We start from the raw sequence: 19,811 nt of genomic DNA on the forward strand, positions 1-19,811 counted from the left end.
CCGCTATGGACGTGGTGTACGCGCTCAAGCGCCAGGGCCGCACTCTCTACGGCTTCGGAGGTTAATAATTCTGCTCTTTTACCATAACACAAAGGCTCTTCTCAGAGCCGCCCACCTCTTCCAAGGAAAGGCTGTAAAACATACTTTTTGTGGGGGTCGCCGCTGCTGCCTGATTGCCCATCTGTTCTGATACGTGTAATCCGCCCTATATCTGATGCCTGCCATCACCCCTTATGCGTTGGCATTGTTAGTGGCTCAAAGCATTTAACCCTTTGAATCACACTTTTGGGTGCCCACCTTTATGCCCATTTTTGTTCTTTGCGTATGCTATTGTCAGCCGTGTTCTACTCATGACGCCTTCCCGCAAGGTCTTTGTATCATTAAAATGAGTTGTCTTTACTAATACTAGAGAGAGGGGGCGGGGACAAAGTGAATAAATGCCTAGATGCGCACATACATACTTCAGTTATTGCGAATAACAGAGATGTAAGCGTTCTATTAAAGATGACTCCCCTAATGTCAGCGAATCGTCTCTTCTTCTACCAGGAAGCAGGCTGCGGCGTTCTCCTTGGACTAAAGCATACGGCCTGCCAGCTAATCCGTGTAGTGCTACCATATTGGAGGCGTCCGGCACGGCCGTCCTCTCTCATATAGAAGTGCTGCAATTGCACCAAGCTCTCCTAGGGACCAGCGGAGACATTTTTTTTTGTTTACATAGAATTGCCGTCATAGCAGCCAGCTCTCCCAGAGTGCTGCACTGATTTCCCATTGCGGGACTCTGGGGGACCTGGGTGATATAGCCGGAGCACTAAATTAATCTAGGGAAGAGGGTGGCCCTGCACGTCTCTGAGAAATACAGTCTGCGCCTCTTTGTGAGGGGATGCCCGCTGTTCTCCACGCCAGACTGCCATCTCCGCTCATCTGCGGCCGCTGCCACGATGGTCTCTGCTTCCGCGGCCACTCTGCTCTCCGCTCCCGTTCCCCATGCGGCTGTTGTAGCCGGTGCACTGCCCCTCTGGTTCCCGGTACTCTTCTGTTCCACATGCGGCCTCTGTCACTCTGGTCAATGCTCCCAGTCCCCCTGCGGCGGCTTTATCCGGGCACTGCCACTCTGGTTCTCGCTCCCCACGGTCCCTGCACCCGGGAAGGCTGCCACTTTGGTGACTGCCGGACTGCCATCCCCTCTCCGGTTCCGCTGTCACTGTGGTCCCCTCAGGTTTCTACACCAACATAGAAGGGGGTTCTTCATTGTAAGAGCAGTGAGTGTGTGGAACTGTCAGCCCGAGGACGTGGCTGATGGCAACTTCGATAAAAGGGTTCAAAAGGGGCATGGGCGTCTCTACATAAGCAGCTGGTGAAGGTGAGGCTATTCTCCTCTTGGCCCCCCTCCCCTTTCCTAGCACCCCCAGTGCTTCAAGCCTCTTATTTTCAGGCATCCCCGATTGCCTCCGCTACCCACTACAATGTACTACAGCCCCCAGCATGTCGTCTGCCTACTACCCCTTTCCCTTTGTGCACCCCGCTGCTTTAGGGGGTAGACCCGCATATCCCCTGTAGTCTTCTGCCTTCCGAGCACTCCAGTACAGCTGCTACTTGCTGTCGGCATCCCCCTCCGACGTCGACCGCCTCGTGTAGCCACCACGCCGACCTCACCCCACAGCCTAATCCAGTCATGGCCGCACTGTGCTCCGGGTACCTCGGTGGCAAAAACGCTGCCGCTTCTCTAATGGCTAATTGTCCGCAGCCGCATCACCGAATCCACGTAGCGCCCACCTCTATGGAGGCGTCCGCATAGCGCGGCTTCGGTCACCGCACGTATCCCTAATCTGCAGCGCAATCAGCATCGCGACCCCCGACAGAGATACAGTTGTGTAGCGCTGCAGGGAAGATCTCCTCAAATCCAGTACATAGACAGAGAACAACTCCGGTACACAGAGACAAAGACGAGTTGTTCAACGCAGGGGACTAAGTAACCGAGCCGATGTGTACACAACCTTTGTTACAGAGGAGCAAACGATGATGCTCCCTACACAACCGGGAGGTGACAGCTCTGCTGTAGACGGGGTGGGTGGCTCTTAGAAGAGCCTTTGGGGTGATCGTGCACGGCGGGCCACAGAACAGATTACTTGGCGCTGGTGTACTTGGTGACGGCCTTGGTGCCCTCGGACACGGCGTGCTTGGCCAGCTCTCCGGGCAGCAGCAGGCGCACGGCGGTCTGGATCTCCCGGGAGGTGATGGTGGAGCGCTTGTTGTAGTGAGCCAGGCGGGAGGCTTCCCCTGCGATGCGCTCGAAGATGTCGTTGACGAAGGAGTTCATGATGCCCATGGCCTTGGAGGAGATGCCGGTGTCGGGGTGGACCTGCTTCAGCACCTTGTACACGTAGATGGCATAGCTCTCCTTCCTGGTCTTCTTACGCTTCTTGCCGTCCTTCTTCTGAGTCTTGGTCACGGCTTTCTTGGAGCCCTTCTTGGGCGCTGGAGCAGACTTGGCGGGATCAGGCATGATAAGGTAAAAATACTTTCCTCACTAGAGAGAACAGTGTTCCTGCACCTCCCAGCGCTGCGGTATTTATAGCGGGCCATGCAAATGAGTACCGCCGTCTGCTTGCTGTTCTACTGGAGCAGCAAAGCATGTGACCCCTGTGAGCGTCATTAGCCACGCCCAGTGCCGCTCATTGGTTCTTCCTCAAGTCTGGCCTCTATTGCGTGGATTGAAATCTACCCAATTAGAAGAGAGGAGGGCGGAGCAGCAGGTTATAAAAATCAACAGAAGGGCTCTTCTCCTTATCACTACTTCCGAAGTGTTTTTTTTCCCTTGTTCTGCTTTCCTGTGCTAGAAGATGTCTGGACGCGGCAAACAAGGAGGCAAAGTCCGTGCTAAGGCCAAGACTCGCTCATCCCGGGCAGGGCTGCAGTTCCCTGTCGGCCGTGTACACAGGCTTCTCCGCAAGGGCAACTACGCTGAGAGGGTGGGCGCCGGCGCTCCGGTCTACATGGCAGCAGTGCTAGAGTATCTGACCGCTGAGATCCTGGAATTGGCTGGCAATGCCGCCCGGGACAACAAGAAGACCCGCATCATCCCCCGTCACCTCCAGCTGGCTGTGCGCAACGACGAGGAGCTGAACAAGCTGCTCGGTGGGGTGACCATCGCCCAGGGAGGCGTCCTGCCCAACATCCAGGCCGTGCTGCTGCCCAAGAAGACCGAGAGCAGCAAGACGAGCAAGAGCAAGTGATCGCGCTGATCCCTACATAGAACCAAAGGCTCTTCTAAGAGCCACCCACATGCTCCTTACAACAGAGCTGCGCCGCTTCTATGCTGTGATACTCGGTCGCCGGTACGCCGGGAAACTAAAACTGTACAGGACTTTCCACAAGGAGGCAGAGATTGGGGCGGATGCCAATTTGGCCATCCCTGTCACCGGCAGAAGCGCACAATCGTCCTGCTGTAGGTGACCTCATGTCCAGAGGACGGGCGGCTGTAGGACTCGCTCACCAGTCCTTGCGATAACGGGTTAACAGAGTCCTCTGTTAGGTCACGTATATACAAGAATCAGAACGCTTCAGTTGTGTTTCGGATAGAACACCCAGCTTTCTCAGGATCCTGCGTGGGCCGTATGCTTACAAAGCCTTGCAGCCGCATCATCCAGCTCTCTCAGAGCTCTGCACGGTCGCCCCCTTAGAAGTGCGCTCATCACGTCACCCAGTTCTTCACGGCCATGCCCTTTTTATGGAGGTGTAGCTATATCACACAGCTTTCCCAGAGCCCTGCACGGCACAGGCTAGTTTTGGATTATAGTAAACCTACAGGGATTAGACGTCCTCTTGCGTTACGGGTGGAGCAGGTAGAGGATTCCACCGCCCGTCGTAGGGCCGGGATTACGGGGTGCATCTGAGGGTTCTTTACCTCCAGCCCCGAGCGCCTCTATATCAGACGGCCTGGTCACTGATTACACGTGTTACATGGATGGATGGAGGACAGGAAGAGCGGGAGACGCGATCAATTGAGCGGGAAGTTCAAAATCTCCGGTGATCAGCCAATGAGCGGGAAGAATCTGACTATAGCCCCGCCCATAGGCGGCACTAAAACCACCCGACCTCCAACGGCAGGTCTGTTAACCCTTCACCGCACTCATTAATTCAGGCCCAGCTCCTCGCGTATTATAAACATAACCTGCCTGCCCTAAATAGGTTAAGGGGTTTAAAAGCGTGCCGTGACCGCAGCCTGAAGCGCACCCTGACGGGGAGGCTGCTACACCCCCGCTGTATCATGTCAGAGCGCATAGACCATCACCGCTGCTGACGACCCCACAAGGAGTTGGATTACAGCCTTTCCTTGGAAGAGGTGGGCGGCTCTGAGAAGAGCCTTTGTGTTCTGGAGAAAGAGCAGAATTATTAACCTCCGAAGCCGTAGAGAGTGCGGCCCTGGCGCTTGAGCGCGTACACCACGTCCATAGCGGTGACGGTCTTGCGCTTGGCGTGCTCGGTGTAGGTGACGGCGTCGCGGATCACGTTCTCCAGGAAGACTTTCAGGACGCCGCGAGTCTCTTCATAGATGAGGCCGGAGATACGCTTGACGCCTCCCCTGCGAGCTAGACGGCGGATGGCAGGCTTGGTGATGCCCTGGATGTTATCACGGAGCACCTTCCTGTGCCGCTTGGCGCCACCCTTCCCAAGACCTTTCCCTCCTTTACCGCGACCAGACATCTTCTACGTTACAAGCAGAAAGCGATGGCTACTCAGCGCAGAGCCCTACTCTATATAGACAGTGAGCGGACCAGAGAGGAAACTACTAATCAGGGCCGTCATTGCGGGGCGTTTCTTTTAGTTGTCTAGCGTGAAGGCCCATCCCCTCTCCCTGCTGATTGGCTGAATACAAGAGCCCTTGCCATCTTGTGCAGCCGATTGGCCTGTCAGCTCCTGAAGCAGTGGGAGAGAAGACGGAGGAGGGGTGAAGGAGACAAGGGCCATGCAGCAGAGAGCCGCTGGAGCGTGAATCCCTCCTGTAAAGCGAGGAGTGCAGCTGCTGCCACAAACACGTGGGGGCGAGGGGAGAGCGCGCAGGGAGGCTTCGGTGAAGGGGAGTACTAGAGCTCTGCTGCATCAGCGCTCCCCTGCCGGAGCAGAGAGACACTCAGGAGCCACAACAGACAGCTGTGGGCGGCAGGAACATCAGGGCACAAGGAGGCCCCATAACCTGTGACAGTCCCCGGCACAGGGCATACAGTGGCACTTCTACTGCCACCCCAAGAAGCACCAGCATTACTCCTCCTCTGCTGTGGCCACCATGCTGTGCAACACTCTGCAGATTCTCAAGACCCGGAGTCCCCCTTTACAGTCATCAATGAAGTGCAAACCGAACGACTTCCCTGTGTGACTGCTGCCAGAGACTGCTGTATACTCCTTATGTCTTAGGGGCCTTTACAGGTCTACTTAAGGAGCTTTAAGCAACTGGCAAAATCCCCTACAAAGGCAGGAAACGCAGAAGTGTTTCTGCTATGGGACCCACTAGACAGAACTCTCCCAGTGATACACTAAAGATGTTTGCTAGGGGGGAACCCCCCGACACGGAGCCTACGACATCATCTGCATCAGGAGACGTGGCCTCTGCACCAACCGCCTGTTTGAGTTCGCTTGCTGGGTTGGTTCAGACTTTGCAATGACTGTCCGATCGGCTCTTATCAGCGATGCAGACAGCTACTGCTGCCCTTACGGGTAAAATCCTTGAGATCTGAATGGATGTGAGCCTGTTGAGACAAGCCACCCAGAATCTAAGAGACCGGCCGGGTCACTAGTACAGAGGACAGGATCTCTGTGCTGGATGATACCGTATCCCTGACGGCAGCGACTGTGCAAGAGCTTACGCCAAAAGCAGAAATCTGGAAACAAAAGGCGGGCGGCTTGGGAAATGGCTCACAGCGGAATAATCTCTGTGTTGTGGGCCTGCCAGAACGCACTGAGAGGCAGAGACCGCAGGGGATCATGGAAGCATCCACGTAGTCACCGTTCCATGATCCCCTGCGGTCTCTGCCCCTCAGTGCGTTCTGGCAGGCCCACAATACAGAGATTATTCCGCCGTGAACCATTCCCCAAGCCGTCCGCCTTTTGTTTCCAGATTTCTGTCACACAGGTCTTTGTGGTGGAGCGCGCACACCGAGTACCCATGAAACCACCTATACCAGGCGGGCGCTCCTCCCGGACCCCTGTTGGCAAAGCTGCTCAACTTCTGGGATAGAGAGGTGATCCTACAAGCTGCCAGAACAGGAGGCCCTCTTAGATGCAACAATCCTGCAAAATCCATCTCCCCGGACTTCTCGGCAGATCTACAAAAGCAGAGAGCGCCCTTCTTTCGGATCAAAAGGCAACTCTGAGATCTCCAGCTGCCATACTCCATAGCATATGGATGGTGACCGCACACGTTTCTTCTCCTCTCCGTCTGAGGCTGAGGAATGGCTGTCTAACAGGCATCAACCAGAGTGACTGAAATGTATACTTATCCAAGAAAAAGAATCAGCTATACTAATAGATCATAGACTGAACATGCGTCAACCATGTGATGGAGCAGCCAAAAAGTCAAATGCAATTGTGGGATGTATTAAGAGAAGCACAGAGTCTAGATCACGTGAGGTCATTATCCCCTCTACTCTTCCTTAGTCAGACCTCATCTGGAATACTGGGTCCAGTTCTGGGCACCACACTTTAAAAAAGACATCGACAAACTGGAGCAAGTTCAGAGAAGAGTTACCAAGATGGTGAGCGGTCTGCAAATCATGTCCTATGAGGAACGGTTAAAGGATCTGGGAATGTTTAGCAGAAGAGAAGGCTGAGAGGAGACGTAATAGCAGTCTACAAATATCTGAAGGGCTGTCACAGTGCAGAGGGATCAGCCCTATTGTCATCTGTACAAGGAAAGACAAGAAGCAACGGGATGAAACTGAAAGGAAGGAGACACAGATTAGATATTAGACAGTGAGGGGATCAATGAGTGGAACAGGTTGCCACGGGAGGTGGGGAGTTCTCCTTCAATGGGAGTCTTCAGAGGCCGGACAACCATCTATCTGTGATGTTTTAGTGATCCTGCACTGAGCGGGGGGTTGGACCCGATGACCCTGGGGGTCCTTCTAACTCTACCATTCTATGAATCTATAACTATCTTCTTCTTTCAGGCAGAGAGCCTATTATCTGCTGAGTGGGCCCGCTTCCAAATTACCCTGCTTCGCCTCAGAGGCTCTATGATTAGAATATATAATTTGCATTCAACTTCAGGTTAGCAGGCCCAGGATATATATGTGCATGTAAATGATAGGAGCCTGGAGGCATAGAGATAAAAGCTTTCCTCTATGTATTCAGTATGTGCCCATTATAACAAGAACAATGCAAACGTCTCAGGACGTACCGCCTAGGATCGAGCGGTATGGATGAGAGACTGCTTTCTTCATGCAGAAAAGAGGACACAGCAAGACGTATAAGACGGGAGCTAACATAACCTGCTGCATAGGTGAGATCATTACCATTGCCAGGATATATATGGTTGCCCATGGATCGCCGTGTTCCTGACTGCTGCGGGTGTGACGCCCCAATGGTTCACAAGCACTACGCTCAGCACCGGCACAGGGTGATGTTCACAACTACTCTGGTAGATAGATATGCACCGAAGAGCAGTGTGCACCACAACTGAAATGCATAACCCTGATGAAAAGCCTGTGCAACACCAGGGTACCACACTCAGCACGGCGACAGGGAACGCATGCGCTGTATGAACGAGCCGCACACCATGCTATGCTGAATGGTAGCACCGCTCCAGGGAGGATGAAGCCTGGCCCTAACCTAGTAAGTGGGGTGAAGGGGCCCTGCCTTAAAGAAGAGTAGTAGCCTTGATAGAGACGGCCCCACGGTCTTCCTCCTGGGCCCTGTCTGTCCCTGAAAGGACCCCTGGAGAGATGAACCGAACAGCAAAGCAACACAGAAATGAAAAACAGAAATGCAACTGAAACGGAACCCACAGCGACTTATCTGCAAGTAGCACAGAAGAGCTCCAAACTCCAGGGACTCCACTATGGACCAGAATAAGCAGCACTGAGCAAAGGTAGGCGTGAGAATATATAGCCACTATGCACATGGGAACTGGCAGAGTGAATGGGAAGCCACACAACATCACCCTACTCCCAGGCATGACTAATCTAGCATGCATCAAAGACAGGCAGCAACAGCAGTCTCTGCACATGGTGCATTAACCCCTGTCCTCCATAACAAGGCAACAGGTCTTGACCTGCGTCCAGACCACCATGCCCCAACAGCGTCAAGGTACAACAGGACCCTTCACTCCTAACCGTTGAAGAGGATGGACTCCAACTACACCTCAATCACCCGCATTTATAGAAGGCAGACATCTTGTGACGGTGCATGTATTGGTACTTTTGCAGACATATCCCAGCCACTTTCAGACATTAGCCCCTTACATGCTGCAGCTGTGCAATGCATACAACAGAGTACTAGACCCTTACACGGGCACTGCCCCCCCCCCCCCCCCCCCGCAAGCAGACATGTTTCAATGTTTCAATAAAGGCCCATTTAGCTAGCTGAAAGACAACGATGAGCCTTATCCATGCTGCATGCTGCATTCTTAGCGGGATACCGCTGATACTATTGTTTTAGCTGGTATCCTGCTTGGGGAACACAGCTGGAATATGAAGAAGACAATCGCTCCAGCTGTGTTCTGCATACCCCGCTAGGAGTGCTTAGCGGGATATCAGCTAAGCGCTCCGAGAAGACAACAGCTGAATGGAGGAGATAGCGGTCCCGCTTGTATTCTGCATACAGCGTGAGCCTTCATTTACACGCTTATGCAAAGCGGACGCTCAAAACTGTCCCATGAACTGCCGTGTGCGTGGATTTTGGGTGATAATCGTTGTGTCTAAATGGGCCTTTAGAATGATCTTCAGTAAACACTGGGAGATACTTAAAAGTGATATTTTCCTAATAGATACCATAACCCCCAGGCCCAATATAGTATTCTGTAAGGACGCATCAAAAACATAGGGGCAATTTATCTACCCTACCGGCAGGATCCTATAAGTGCCAGCATGGAAGATGCACACGCTGCAACAATATAGCACACAGCATGCAGCAAGTGGAGATATGACCGGGCACATTTACGACAATACAATACTGTTTAAACTGTCCGAAGTGGAGACTGACTTCAGATGGCCACCAAGCTCCAGTATTCATCATTCTATACGGCACGTGTCACACCAGATTGATGACATCACAATGCACAGTCAACTGCCAGACAGGCGGGCTCATTAGCATGTACTCCAGTCAATTCCATGTCCTTCCCTGCATGTTTAGCGCCATTTTCTACCCAATAGACATGCAGGGAAGGCATTACCACCTCCTGCTGTGACATGCCAGCCCTATCCCACCCCCCTGCAGTGAGTGGCTGGCAAGATCAGGTGACCGCCGAGTACCTAAAGCGGTCCCGCCCGTGCCTCGCCTCAGACACACGCTGGGAGAGTATAGGGACAGTGCTGCTGCTGATATAGGGTTAGCGTAGGTTCCTGTCTACAAGAACCCCAACTGTCCTTCTTAGGGCCACATCTGACCGTGTGCATTACTGTTGTGGCTGGCTGGGAGCAGTAGTGCCCCCCCCCCCCCCCACCTCGGGCTGTGCACGCCATTACAGCTATAGCGTTCTAAGTCTGCAGTGTATTATACAGAGTATAGGGAAAGTGTTAGAGTAGGATCCTGTCTACAAAAACCCCAAAGCTCCTCCATTGGGCTGCATCTGACCGTGTACATTATACTTGTGGCCTGCTGGGAGTTGTAGTGCATCCATTTTTGTATTACGCATCTAGGCCTGTTCCCAGCCTTTCAGCAATAGACGTTCTCAGGCTGCAGTGCCGTACAACCGGCTCTCACCATGAAACTGCACTCAAATATTTCCTAGCCTACTGCAAACGACTTCAGTTATACCGTTTTGTGTCTGCAGTGTATTAGACAGAGGTCTCACCGCTAAACAGTACTGTAATATTACCGGGGCCACTGCATGGTATTTCAGCTCTGCCGCTGTGCAGAGCATCTCACAATACCCTTTCCTTTGTGGGGTTGAGATAGCCGCAGTTACCAGCACTCTCCACTGGCGTTAGACTCTTCTCCCCCTCCACACAGCCTCTATAATCTACAAGTCTCTGCGAGCAGTAAATTACCCCTCGGTATCAGCGCAAGACAGCGGGTAAATGTTTTCAAGTCACAGCATAGAGCCTCCGCTATCTACAAGTCTCTGTGTGCGGTGAATTAAGGCCCAGTTGTCAGTGCGGTACAGTGGGATAATTTATTTGGGCCCTGCTCTATTCTTAATCCGCCATGATGAGGAGTAGGCGTAAGGGTCGAGGACGCGGAGGTTCAAGTGAGGGTGTGGGCACATGCCGAGTTCCTGGTCCAGGTGAATTGCAGCCGGCTGCTGCGGGATTAGGAGAGAGGAAAGTTTCTGGGGTCCCCAGCTTCATATCACAATTTTTGGGTCTACTTAATAGACCTTTATTACAAACAGAGCAGTGTGAGCAGGTCCTGTCGTGGATGGCAGAATATGCATCCAGCAATCTATCGACCACCCAGTCTTCTACGCAGTCCATTACTGCAACTCTGACTCCTCTCGCTGCTGCTCCTCCTTCCTCCCAGCCTCCTCACTCCATGGAAATGACACATTCTGAGGAGCAGGCAGACTCCCAGGAACTGTTCTGGGGCCCCTGCCTTGATTGGGAAATAATAGTTCCTCTCTCACCTCAGGAGTTTGTCGTGACCCATGCCCAATCTTTGAAAAGTTCCCGGGGTCCGGGTGATGAGGCCGGGGACTTCCGGCAACTATCTCAAGAGCTTTCAGTGGGTGAGGAGGTCGATGATGATGAGACACAGTTGTCTATCAGTGAGGTAGTAGTAAGAGCAGTAAGTCCGAGGGAGGAGCGCACAGAGGATTCAGAGGAAGAGCAGCAGGACGATGAGGTGACTGATCCCACCAGGTTCGCTAAGTTAACTGAGAAGAGTTCTTCAGAGGGGGAGGCAAGTGCAGCAGCAGGACAGGTTGGAAGAGGCAGTGGAGTGGCCAGGGGTAGAGGCAGGTGCCAGAGCGAAGACCCCCCCCCCCCCAACTGTTTCCCAAAGCACCCCCTCACGTCAAGCCACCCTGCAGAGGCCTAGGTCGTCAAAGGTGTGGACGTTTTTCAGTGAGAGCACAGACGACCGACGGACAGTGATGTGCAACCTGTGTCGCGCCAAGATCAGCCGGGGAGCCACCACTACCAGCCTCCCCACCACCAGCATGCACAGGCATAAGATGGCCAAGCACCCCACAAGGTGGGACAAAGGCCGTTCACCGCCTCCAGCACACCACCTCCCCCTGTGCCCCAACCTGCCACTCAGATCCCCCCCCCCCTCACACCCGCACACGACACAGGCACGTGCGCCTCCCAGCCTGCAACCACACACTCACCTCCACTGTCCTCCACTCCACCCAGCAATGTCTCCCAACGCAGCGTTCAGCTGTCGCTAGCACAAGCGTTGGAGCAAAAGCGCAAATATGCCTCCATGCACCCGTACGCACAAGCTGTAAATGTGCACATTGCAAAATTAATCAGCCTGGAGATGCTGCCGTACAGGCTTGTGGAAACGGGAGCTTTCAAAAACATGATGGCAGCAGCGGTCCCGCGCTACTCGGTCCCAGTCGCCACTATTTTTCCCGGTGTGCCGTCCCAGCCCTACATCAGCACGTCTCCCGCAACATCAATCGTGCCCTCACCAACGTGGTTACTGGGAAGGTACACTTAACCACGGACACGTGGACAAGTACTGGCGGGCAGGGCCACTATATCTCCCTGACGGCCCATTGGGTGAATTTGGTGGAGGCTGGGACCGAGTCAGAGCCTGGGACTGCCCACGTCCTACCCACACCCAGAATAGCGGGTCCTACCTCGGTGCTGGTATCTGCGGCGGTCTATGCCACCCCCCCCCCCCCCTCTCCTCATACGCAACCTGTACCTATGAATTAAGAAGTGTGAGCAGCACGTCGCCAGCAGTCGGTGTGGCATGACAGCACAGCGGTGGGCAAGCATCAGCAGGCCGTGCTGAAACTACTAAGCCTAGGTGACAAGAGGCAGACGGCCCCGAGCTGTTGCAGGGTCTGACAGAGCAGTCCGATTTCTGGCTTTCGCCGCTGAGCCTCCAAGTGGGCATGGTCGTGTATGACAACAGCCGTAACTTGGTGGCGGCTCTGCAGCTCAGCAGCCTCACACACGTGCCATGCCTGGCCAACGTCTTCAATCTGGTGGTTCAGCGGTTTCTTAAAAACTACCCTCACTTGCCTGACCTGCTCGGCAAGGTGCGCCGCGTTGTTACTAATGCTGGGCTATGCCAATACTGCTGCTACGGAAATGTTACAGTCGTCTGCCTATACTGTTACTAATACTACTCAAATGTTACTGGGTTTGGCGTTACTGCTGCAAATGAAATGTTACTGGGGTCTGTCTATGCTGTTACTACCGAAATGTTACTGGGCTCTGCCTACGCTGCTGCTACTAAAATGTTACAGGGGTCTGTCTATACTGTTACTAGTGAAATGTTACTTGGTCTGTCTATACTGCTGCCAATGAAATGTTACTGGGGTCTGTCTATACTGCTGCAAATGAAATGTTACTGGGGTTTGCCTATACTGCTGCAAATGAAATGTTACTGGGGTCTGTTTATACTGCTGCAAATTAAATGTTACTGGGGTCTGTCTATATTGCTGCAAATGAAATATTACTGGGGTCTGCCTATGCTGTTACTACTCAAATGTTATGGGCTCTGCCTATACTGCTGTTACTGAAATGTTACTGGGGTCTGTCTATACTCTTACCACTGAAATGTTACTAATTCTGGGCTCTGCCTATACTGCTGCTACGGCGATGTTACAGGCTTGTGAAAACTGAGGCTTTCCTAAGACATGATCAGTGGCGAAGCCGAGCTAGTAGGTCCACAGTCACAGCATTTTTTATACCAACGCGGTTACTGGGAAGGTGCATATAACCACGGACACGTGTGCAGGACACGTACTGCCTCAAAAACATTCCCCTCCTCATCCTCCAACAATGAAAACATTCTTGGCAAATGCTTTCACAGTGGTCCATCTGGCAGCAGTCCAAGAATTTCACCTAAAACGACACAATTAGAAAGCCCCCAACACCCCCCCCCCCCGCCCACCCCCCGCCACGGCCCACTTCATCCTGGCCACTTTTTGAAAACCAACTAAATACAACCGCGCTACTAGGTCGACACTCCACAACTTCATCCTGGCCACATTCCGAAAACCAACTAAACAAAACAGCGGTAGTAGTCCGTTATCCCTAGCTGAAGCTTTCAGCCGACTGGTAGAACAATGGTGGCTTCCAACTTGTTGGCACTGCTAAGTCCAAAGATAAGCGTACAGCTGAGATCGGAATATAGGTGACTATAGAACACAGCATCCCTGCAGGGCAAGGGACAGAGTAGCAGCAGGCACCGATCGTTGGTGGAAGCAGGCCAGCTGAGAACCACATATTCCCTGAATGATTTTGGACTGACCGATGATGAGGCCTTTACTTGTGATCATCTTTGGTAATTCCTAAGAAAGATGCGTGGTAGTCGCCGGAAACTTGGATTGCTTTTTGCTAACACTTTGAAATAGACAACAGAAAACATATGAATGACGCCTTTCCATATTTCAGCTTGAGATGAGGAGGAGTGAAGACTTTCAGTACCTTGAATATCCTTTTCATTGCAATCAAATGCCCCTCTCTTGTCTCAGAAAATACAAACTTTTCCACATAGGTGTTGTCAACCTGTCTATACTGTTACTACTGAAATGTAACTGATACTGGGCTCTGCCTATACTGCAGCTACTGAAATGTTACTGGGGTACATTTATACTGTTACTACATAAGTGTTAATAGGGTCTCCCTGGACTTCTGCAACATAACTGTTAGTGGGGTCAGCTTATACCTTTGCTTCAGGAGTATTACAGGGGTCTGTGCATACTATGGGTGCACTAAGTGTTTCCATCGTGGTGTTCAACGTACATGGCCACCCAAAAAATTACCCAGACTGACTAGGGCATGCAGTGTGGGCCGAAGCCTACCTGCATTTTATCTCACGTTACCTTAGCTATTCGGGGCACTGCTATGTTATGAATAATTCACAGAAAAAGTAAAAAATCCAACACCCATTAGTCTTCCAAGCAGACACGGTCGCCAGAGGCAGTATCGCCACAAGGCAGGCACAATCGCCATCGGCAAAATCGCAGTAGGACAGGTGCAACCACCATAAGCACTACAAATATGCCGGCAGCCAGACAATGCTGTGGAGGACAAACTTGTCCATGGCAGGCTAATATGCTGTCACTCACTCAACCCACCCCGTCGGTGGGTTCCAGGGAGCCACCCACACTGTGGTTGCACACAGACTTCCCATAGCGGAGTTCTACGTACCAGTGACAATGTAAATTACACATACTGACTGGGGCATGCAGTGTGGACCGAAGCCAACCTGTGTTTTATCTCACGTTACCTCAGCTATCTGGGGCGCTGCATTGGGACAAACTAGAGGAGCGATACATCGCTAATGAGACGTACACAGCTACACTAGCATTGGAGTTCGCAGTAGGCCCGCGATTGCTGAGGGTTATTGCAGAGGCCTATGTCCTAGGTGCAGTGAAAGTCCGCTTCCTGCCTACGATGGCTGAGGCTTTGGGCCGAGGCCTATGTCGTTGGCGCGGTCCAAGTCTGCCACGTTTGGCCACTGTGATTTATTTATTGTTTATGTCTTGGGTTGCCTAGGAACCACCCAAGCTGTTGGTGCAAACTTAGTTCCCATCACAGTATTTGACCTGTCTGGCACAAAGACACTGACTGACTTGGGTAGGGGGCAGAGTGCAGATGGCTTTCCCCTTGCGGTGTCGATTGAGCTATGCGACACCTAGACAAAATGAATACTGTGTGGGCACATGGATTCCCCATAGCTATGTAACTCATGCCCACGTTTGAAGCTCCTGACGGAGGTAGCACAGGATTGGAACGTCAATTTCTCATCGATTCTCTACAGCATTGTGGGCTATCGCCCCGCCCCTTTTAAAGAGGGTCGCTGCCTGGCCCCGCCAACCCTCTGCAGTGTGTGCCTCTGGTTCCTCATCATGGCAGACACACTTATAAATAGACATGAGGGTGGTGTGGCTATGAGGCCAGCGTGTGGCATGAGGGCAGCTGAAGGCTGCACAGGGACACTTTTGTGTGCGCTGCGGACGCAGGGTCGTACCGGGGGGGGGGGGGGGCATTGGGCAGCATGCAACCCAGGAGAAGAGGCAGCGGTGTGTCTCGCAGGCGGTGCTTGTGCTTGGTTGGAGGTAGTGTGGTGCTTAGCTAAGGTGTGCCTTGCTGATGAGGGTTTGTCTGAAGTAAAAATTGTAAGGGGGGGGGGGGACTCTTGCCGCTATTGTGGCTTAATAGTGGGACCTGGGAACCTGAGATACAGCCCTGCATGTTTCCCCTTGCCTGCCCTATCCGTTTCTGTGTCGTTTCCATCACTTTCTTGGGTTTTCTAGATTTTCACTTAGAAAACCTTAGCGGAGCATGGGTTATATACAAAAATGCTCAAGTCGCCCATTGACTTCAATGGGGTTGGTTACTCGAAACAAACTCTCGAGCATTGCGGAAAGTTCGACTCGAGCAACGAGCACCCGAGCATGTTGGTGCTCACTCATCTCTCTCTCGTCTTGACATAACATGAAGTGATTTCATGCTATTGTTATCGGACCACACCAGTACCGATCTGATGACCTCGTTGCCAGGTGCCAAATTGGTAGATATGGAAGCCCGTGATGAGCAATTATCTATCAATAGCATGAAATCACTCCATGTTATGTCAAGACACTTCTCCAGTGAGAATCCCAATGAAATTCTACTTTCTTATGAACATTGCCAACTCTTATACAGGAAGAAGAGGGTGTATCCAAATGTTGCTTGGTACAAAGATTAGTGTTACGTAGCTTACTGTTACAAAGGTGAAAATACTTATTGATCATAAGACTTATTGACATCTACCAAATATTCTCAAAGCTCTTAAGGCCCGTCTCAGACACAGAATTACCTAAGTCAGGATATTGCTGTTGCATTAGACAACATTTCTGCAATAGTTGTGTGTCTTCTCCGTTAACATAGCTCAGCCTTATTTAATTTGTCTGTTGACTTCTTATCTTAAAGTCCTAGTTCCCAGCACTACAAAGCATAGGTTTCAGTCTTCTATTTAAGGGTCAATAGTCCAATAGAAGGTAAGAAACATAAACTTATTGCATTCTGAAACTTAACACTTTATATTCCATGACACTATTGATAGATAATTGCTAGCAAATAGAGATGAGCGAACGTACTCGTCCGAGCTTGATGCTCGTTCGAGTATTAGCGTGTTCGAGATGCTCGTTACTCGTAACGAGTACCACGCGATGTTCAGGTTACTTTCACTTTCCTCTCTGAGACGTTAGCGCGCTTTTCTGGCCAATTAAAAGACAGGGAAGGCATTACAACTTCCCTCTGCGACGTTCAAGCCCTATACCACCCCCTGCAGTGAGTGGCTGGGGAGATCAGGTGTCACCCGAGTATAAAAATCGGCCCCTCCCGCGGCTCGCCTCAGATGCGTTCTGACAGAGATCAGGGAAAGTGCTGCTGGTGCCGGAGCTGCTATAGGGAGAGTGTTAGGAGTTAGTGTAGGCTTCAAGAACCCCAACAGTCCTTCTTAGGGCCACATCTAACAGTGTGCAGTAGCGTGGAGGCTGCTTTTAGCAGTGTTGCACTTTTTTTTTTTTTTTTTGGTATATCGGCCGTGCAGAGCATTGCACCCTGCAGTAATAGTCCAGGGACAGAAGTGTGGAGGCAGGGAGAGTGTTAGGGGTTAGTGTAGGCTTCAAGAACCCCAACGGTCCTTCTTAGGGCCACATCTAACTGTGTGCAGTAGTGTGGAGGCTGCTTTTAGCAGTATTGCACTTTTTTTTTTGGTATATCGGCCGTGCAGAGCATTGCGCCCTGCAGTAATACTCCAGGGATAGAACTGTGTAGGCAGGGCCAGAAGACATATATTATAGATTGAATATACGCAGTGGTCCTTTGGAAAAAAATCTTGAAAAAAAAATCTATTTGGCCTGCCTGTCACTGTGCTCAGTGTTCTGGGTCTGTGTCTGCTGGGGGTAGTAGTTCTCCAAATAAATATGCAGCCAGCTAAGTGTTACAGCAGGCTTGCACCAAATTATTTCCTGGCTCTGAAATCACCGGTCTGTTGCAGTTAATAACAGTGCAACACTGCAGTTCCGTCACACAGTCCAGGGACAGAATTGTGTAGGCAGGGCCAGAAGACATATATTATTGATTGAATATATGCAGTGGTCCTTTGGAAAAAAATCTTGAAAAAAAAATCTATTTGGCCTGCCTGTGACTGTCCTCAGTGTTCTGGGTCTGTGTCTGCTGGGGGTAGTAGTTCTCCCAATAAATACGCAGTCAGCTAAGTGTTACAGCAGGCTTGCGCCAAATTATTTCCTGGGGTTCCATAAACGAAGTCAGCCTCCAACCACAGGCCAATAAGCGGCACATTTAATTACAGTGTTCTGTTTCTGCACTACTGGTAATACACCATGCTGAGGGGTAGGGGTAGGCCTATAGGGCGTGGCCGCGGGCGAGGACGCGGAGGCCCAAGTCAGGGTGTGGGCACAGGCTGAGCCACTGCGGTGGCCAGGGGTAGAGGCAGGGCCAGACCGAATAATCCACCAACTGGTTCCCAAAGCGCCCCCTCGCGCCATGCCACCCTGCAGAGGTCAAGGTGCTCTACGGTGTGGCAGTTTTTCACAGAGACGCCTGACGACCGACGGACAGTGGTGTGCAACCTTTGTCGCGCCAAAATCAGCTGGGAAGGCACCACCACAGGCATATGATGGCCAAGCACCCCACAAGGTGGGACGATGCCCGTTCACCGCCTCCGGTTTGCACCACTGCCTCTCCCCCTGTGCCCCAACCTGCCACTGAGATCCAACCCCCCTCTGAGGACACAGGCAGTACCGTCTCCTGGCCTGCACCCACACCCTCACCTCCGCTGTCCTCGACCCCATCCAGCAATGTCTCTCAGCGTAGCGTCCAGACGTCGCTAGCGCCGCAGTTTGAGCGCAAGCGCAAGTACGACGCCACGCACCCGCACGCTCAAGCGTTAAACGTGCACATTGCAAAATTGATCAGCCTAGAGATGCTGCCGTATAGGCTTGTGGAAACGGAGGCTTTCAAAAGCATGATGGCGGCGGCGGCCCCGCGCTACTCGGTTCCCAGTCGCCACTACTTTTCCCGATGTGCCGTCCCAGCCCTGCACGACCACGTCTCCCGCAACATTGTACGCGCCCTCACCAACGCGGTTACTGCCAAGGTCCACTTAACAACAGACACGTGGACAAGCACAGGCGGGCAGGGCCACTATATCTCCCTGACGGCACATTGGGTGAATTTAGTGGAGGCTGGGACAGAGTCAGAGCCTGGGACCGCTCACATCCTACCCACCCCCCGAATTGCGTGCCCCAGCTCGGTGGTGGTGTGATGGCAATCCCAGTATATAAATCTTTGTGTATTGGGATTTGGGGCCTTACGGGGAATTGTTAATTCAAATGCGTTAACTCTGGTTTGATTCAGCTATAGAAGTGTACGTACACAATACACAGTTACACAATAGTATGAGGCAATGCTTATATGAAATATCTGTTTTTCATAACTCTGCTGACAAAGATGAAAGTTAGCAATTTAGCCGTAACCAACATGTATAAATATATTTGACTGTCCAGCTGCATGCACTAATACGGAACTAGGAATCAGACAATCAACCGCATCCGAGACGGACTACCGTTTTTTGATTACCGCAAAAATACCCCAGCGATTTTACTGGAAACAGATGCAAATAACATGGGCGGTCTATGCAATTACTAATTCATGAAATAGCCTCCAATCAGATCGGTTTGACACACGTGGGGCGAGACAGCCCATTCTACTCTCCAGAGTGCCACCACGTGACAGGCAATACCAGATGACCGGATGAAGGAAGACGCTTATCCAATAATCAATCAACACATTGTGTCTATGTAATTCTTGCCTGCCCCAAAAGGGCTGTGTTTGATGTGCCTTATAAAGCTTTGTTACACTCCAAGAATAAACAGGAAGTTACTTTTTCTTGAACTTGGGTCAGACTGAGTTTCTTCTGGGAGACAGTGCACTGTCCGATACCTTATCAATCAATCTGGAAGGGTGTGATCATTCCTAATTGAGTAAGCCGTGGTTCCAAAAACAGGAAGGTTCTACGACATCTGGTGGAGAATGCGGGCAGCGTGATCGATTAGGATCCAAAGAAGCCCGGACACAAGGCACCGGACAGACAACCTTGGATCTAGTGGGCCCACCAAAGAACACGGTAAGATAAATCAATTATCTATACCTGTGTGGCTAGGTTCAGGTTTGCCTGTGTTGTGCCTAGGCCGGACACTTTGGAGCCATACAACAGGTACTTCTTTAAGTCTCGATCACGTGGAAAGAACCTGTTATAAAATATAGAGGAATGATTACATGCCTGTCGTTTTGAGAGTACTGGTCGGTTGGCAAGGTCAGTGAATTGCTTTAAGGGAGAGGAAGTCCCCGCAGGGGCCCCCTGCTCAGTCAGGTTTGGTGTCTAAAACCTTAGAGACAGGGGGGCCTGACGGGGTAGTTTGACTAGGAGGTCCTTGCTCGGGTCAGGTTTGGTGTCTA

The 19,811-nt window shown here is 51.8% G+C and overlaps 2 protein-coding genes across 2 annotated transcripts; one reads left to right on the plus strand and one right to left on the minus strand.

The window, feature by feature from the left end:
• Nucleotides 1–2,113: 2,113 nt before the first annotated feature.
• LOC136577760 (histone H2B 1.1-like) lies at nucleotides 2,114–2,503 on the minus strand. The gene has a single exon (XM_066577683.1). It carries the CDS (start codon nucleotides 2,501–2,503, stop codon nucleotides 2,123–2,125), a length of 381 nt encoding a protein of 126 aa, XP_066433780.1. The 3' UTR covers nucleotides 2,114–2,122.
• A 305-nt stretch (nucleotides 2,504–2,808) lies between these two features.
• Nucleotides 2,809–3,233, plus strand: LOC136577761 (histone H2A type 1-like). Its single transcript, XM_066577684.1, has one exon. It carries the CDS (start codon nucleotides 2,841–2,843, stop codon nucleotides 3,231–3,233), a length of 393 nt encoding a protein of 130 aa, XP_066433781.1. The 5' UTR covers nucleotides 2,809–2,840.
• The last annotated feature ends 16,578 nt before the right edge of the window (nucleotides 3,234–19,811 follow it).

Source organism: Eleutherodactylus coqui, chromosome 8 (genome assembly GCF_035609145.1).
Source record: "Eleutherodactylus coqui strain aEleCoq1 chromosome 8, aEleCoq1.hap1, whole genome shotgun sequence".
Classification (NCBI taxonomy): Eukaryota; Metazoa; Chordata; class Amphibia; order Anura; family Eleutherodactylidae; genus Eleutherodactylus; species Eleutherodactylus coqui.

What these genes read in the sequence shown, in the direction of transcription:
- LOC136577760 (XM_066577683.1), bottom strand. Translation starts at nt 2,503, where the DNA reads ATGCCTGATCCCGCCAAGTCTGCTCCAGCGCCCAAGAAGGGCTCCAAG.
- LOC136577761 (XM_066577684.1), top strand. Translation starts at nt 2,841, where the DNA reads ATGTCTGGACGCGGCAAACAAGGAGGCAAAGTCCGTGCTAAGGCCAAG.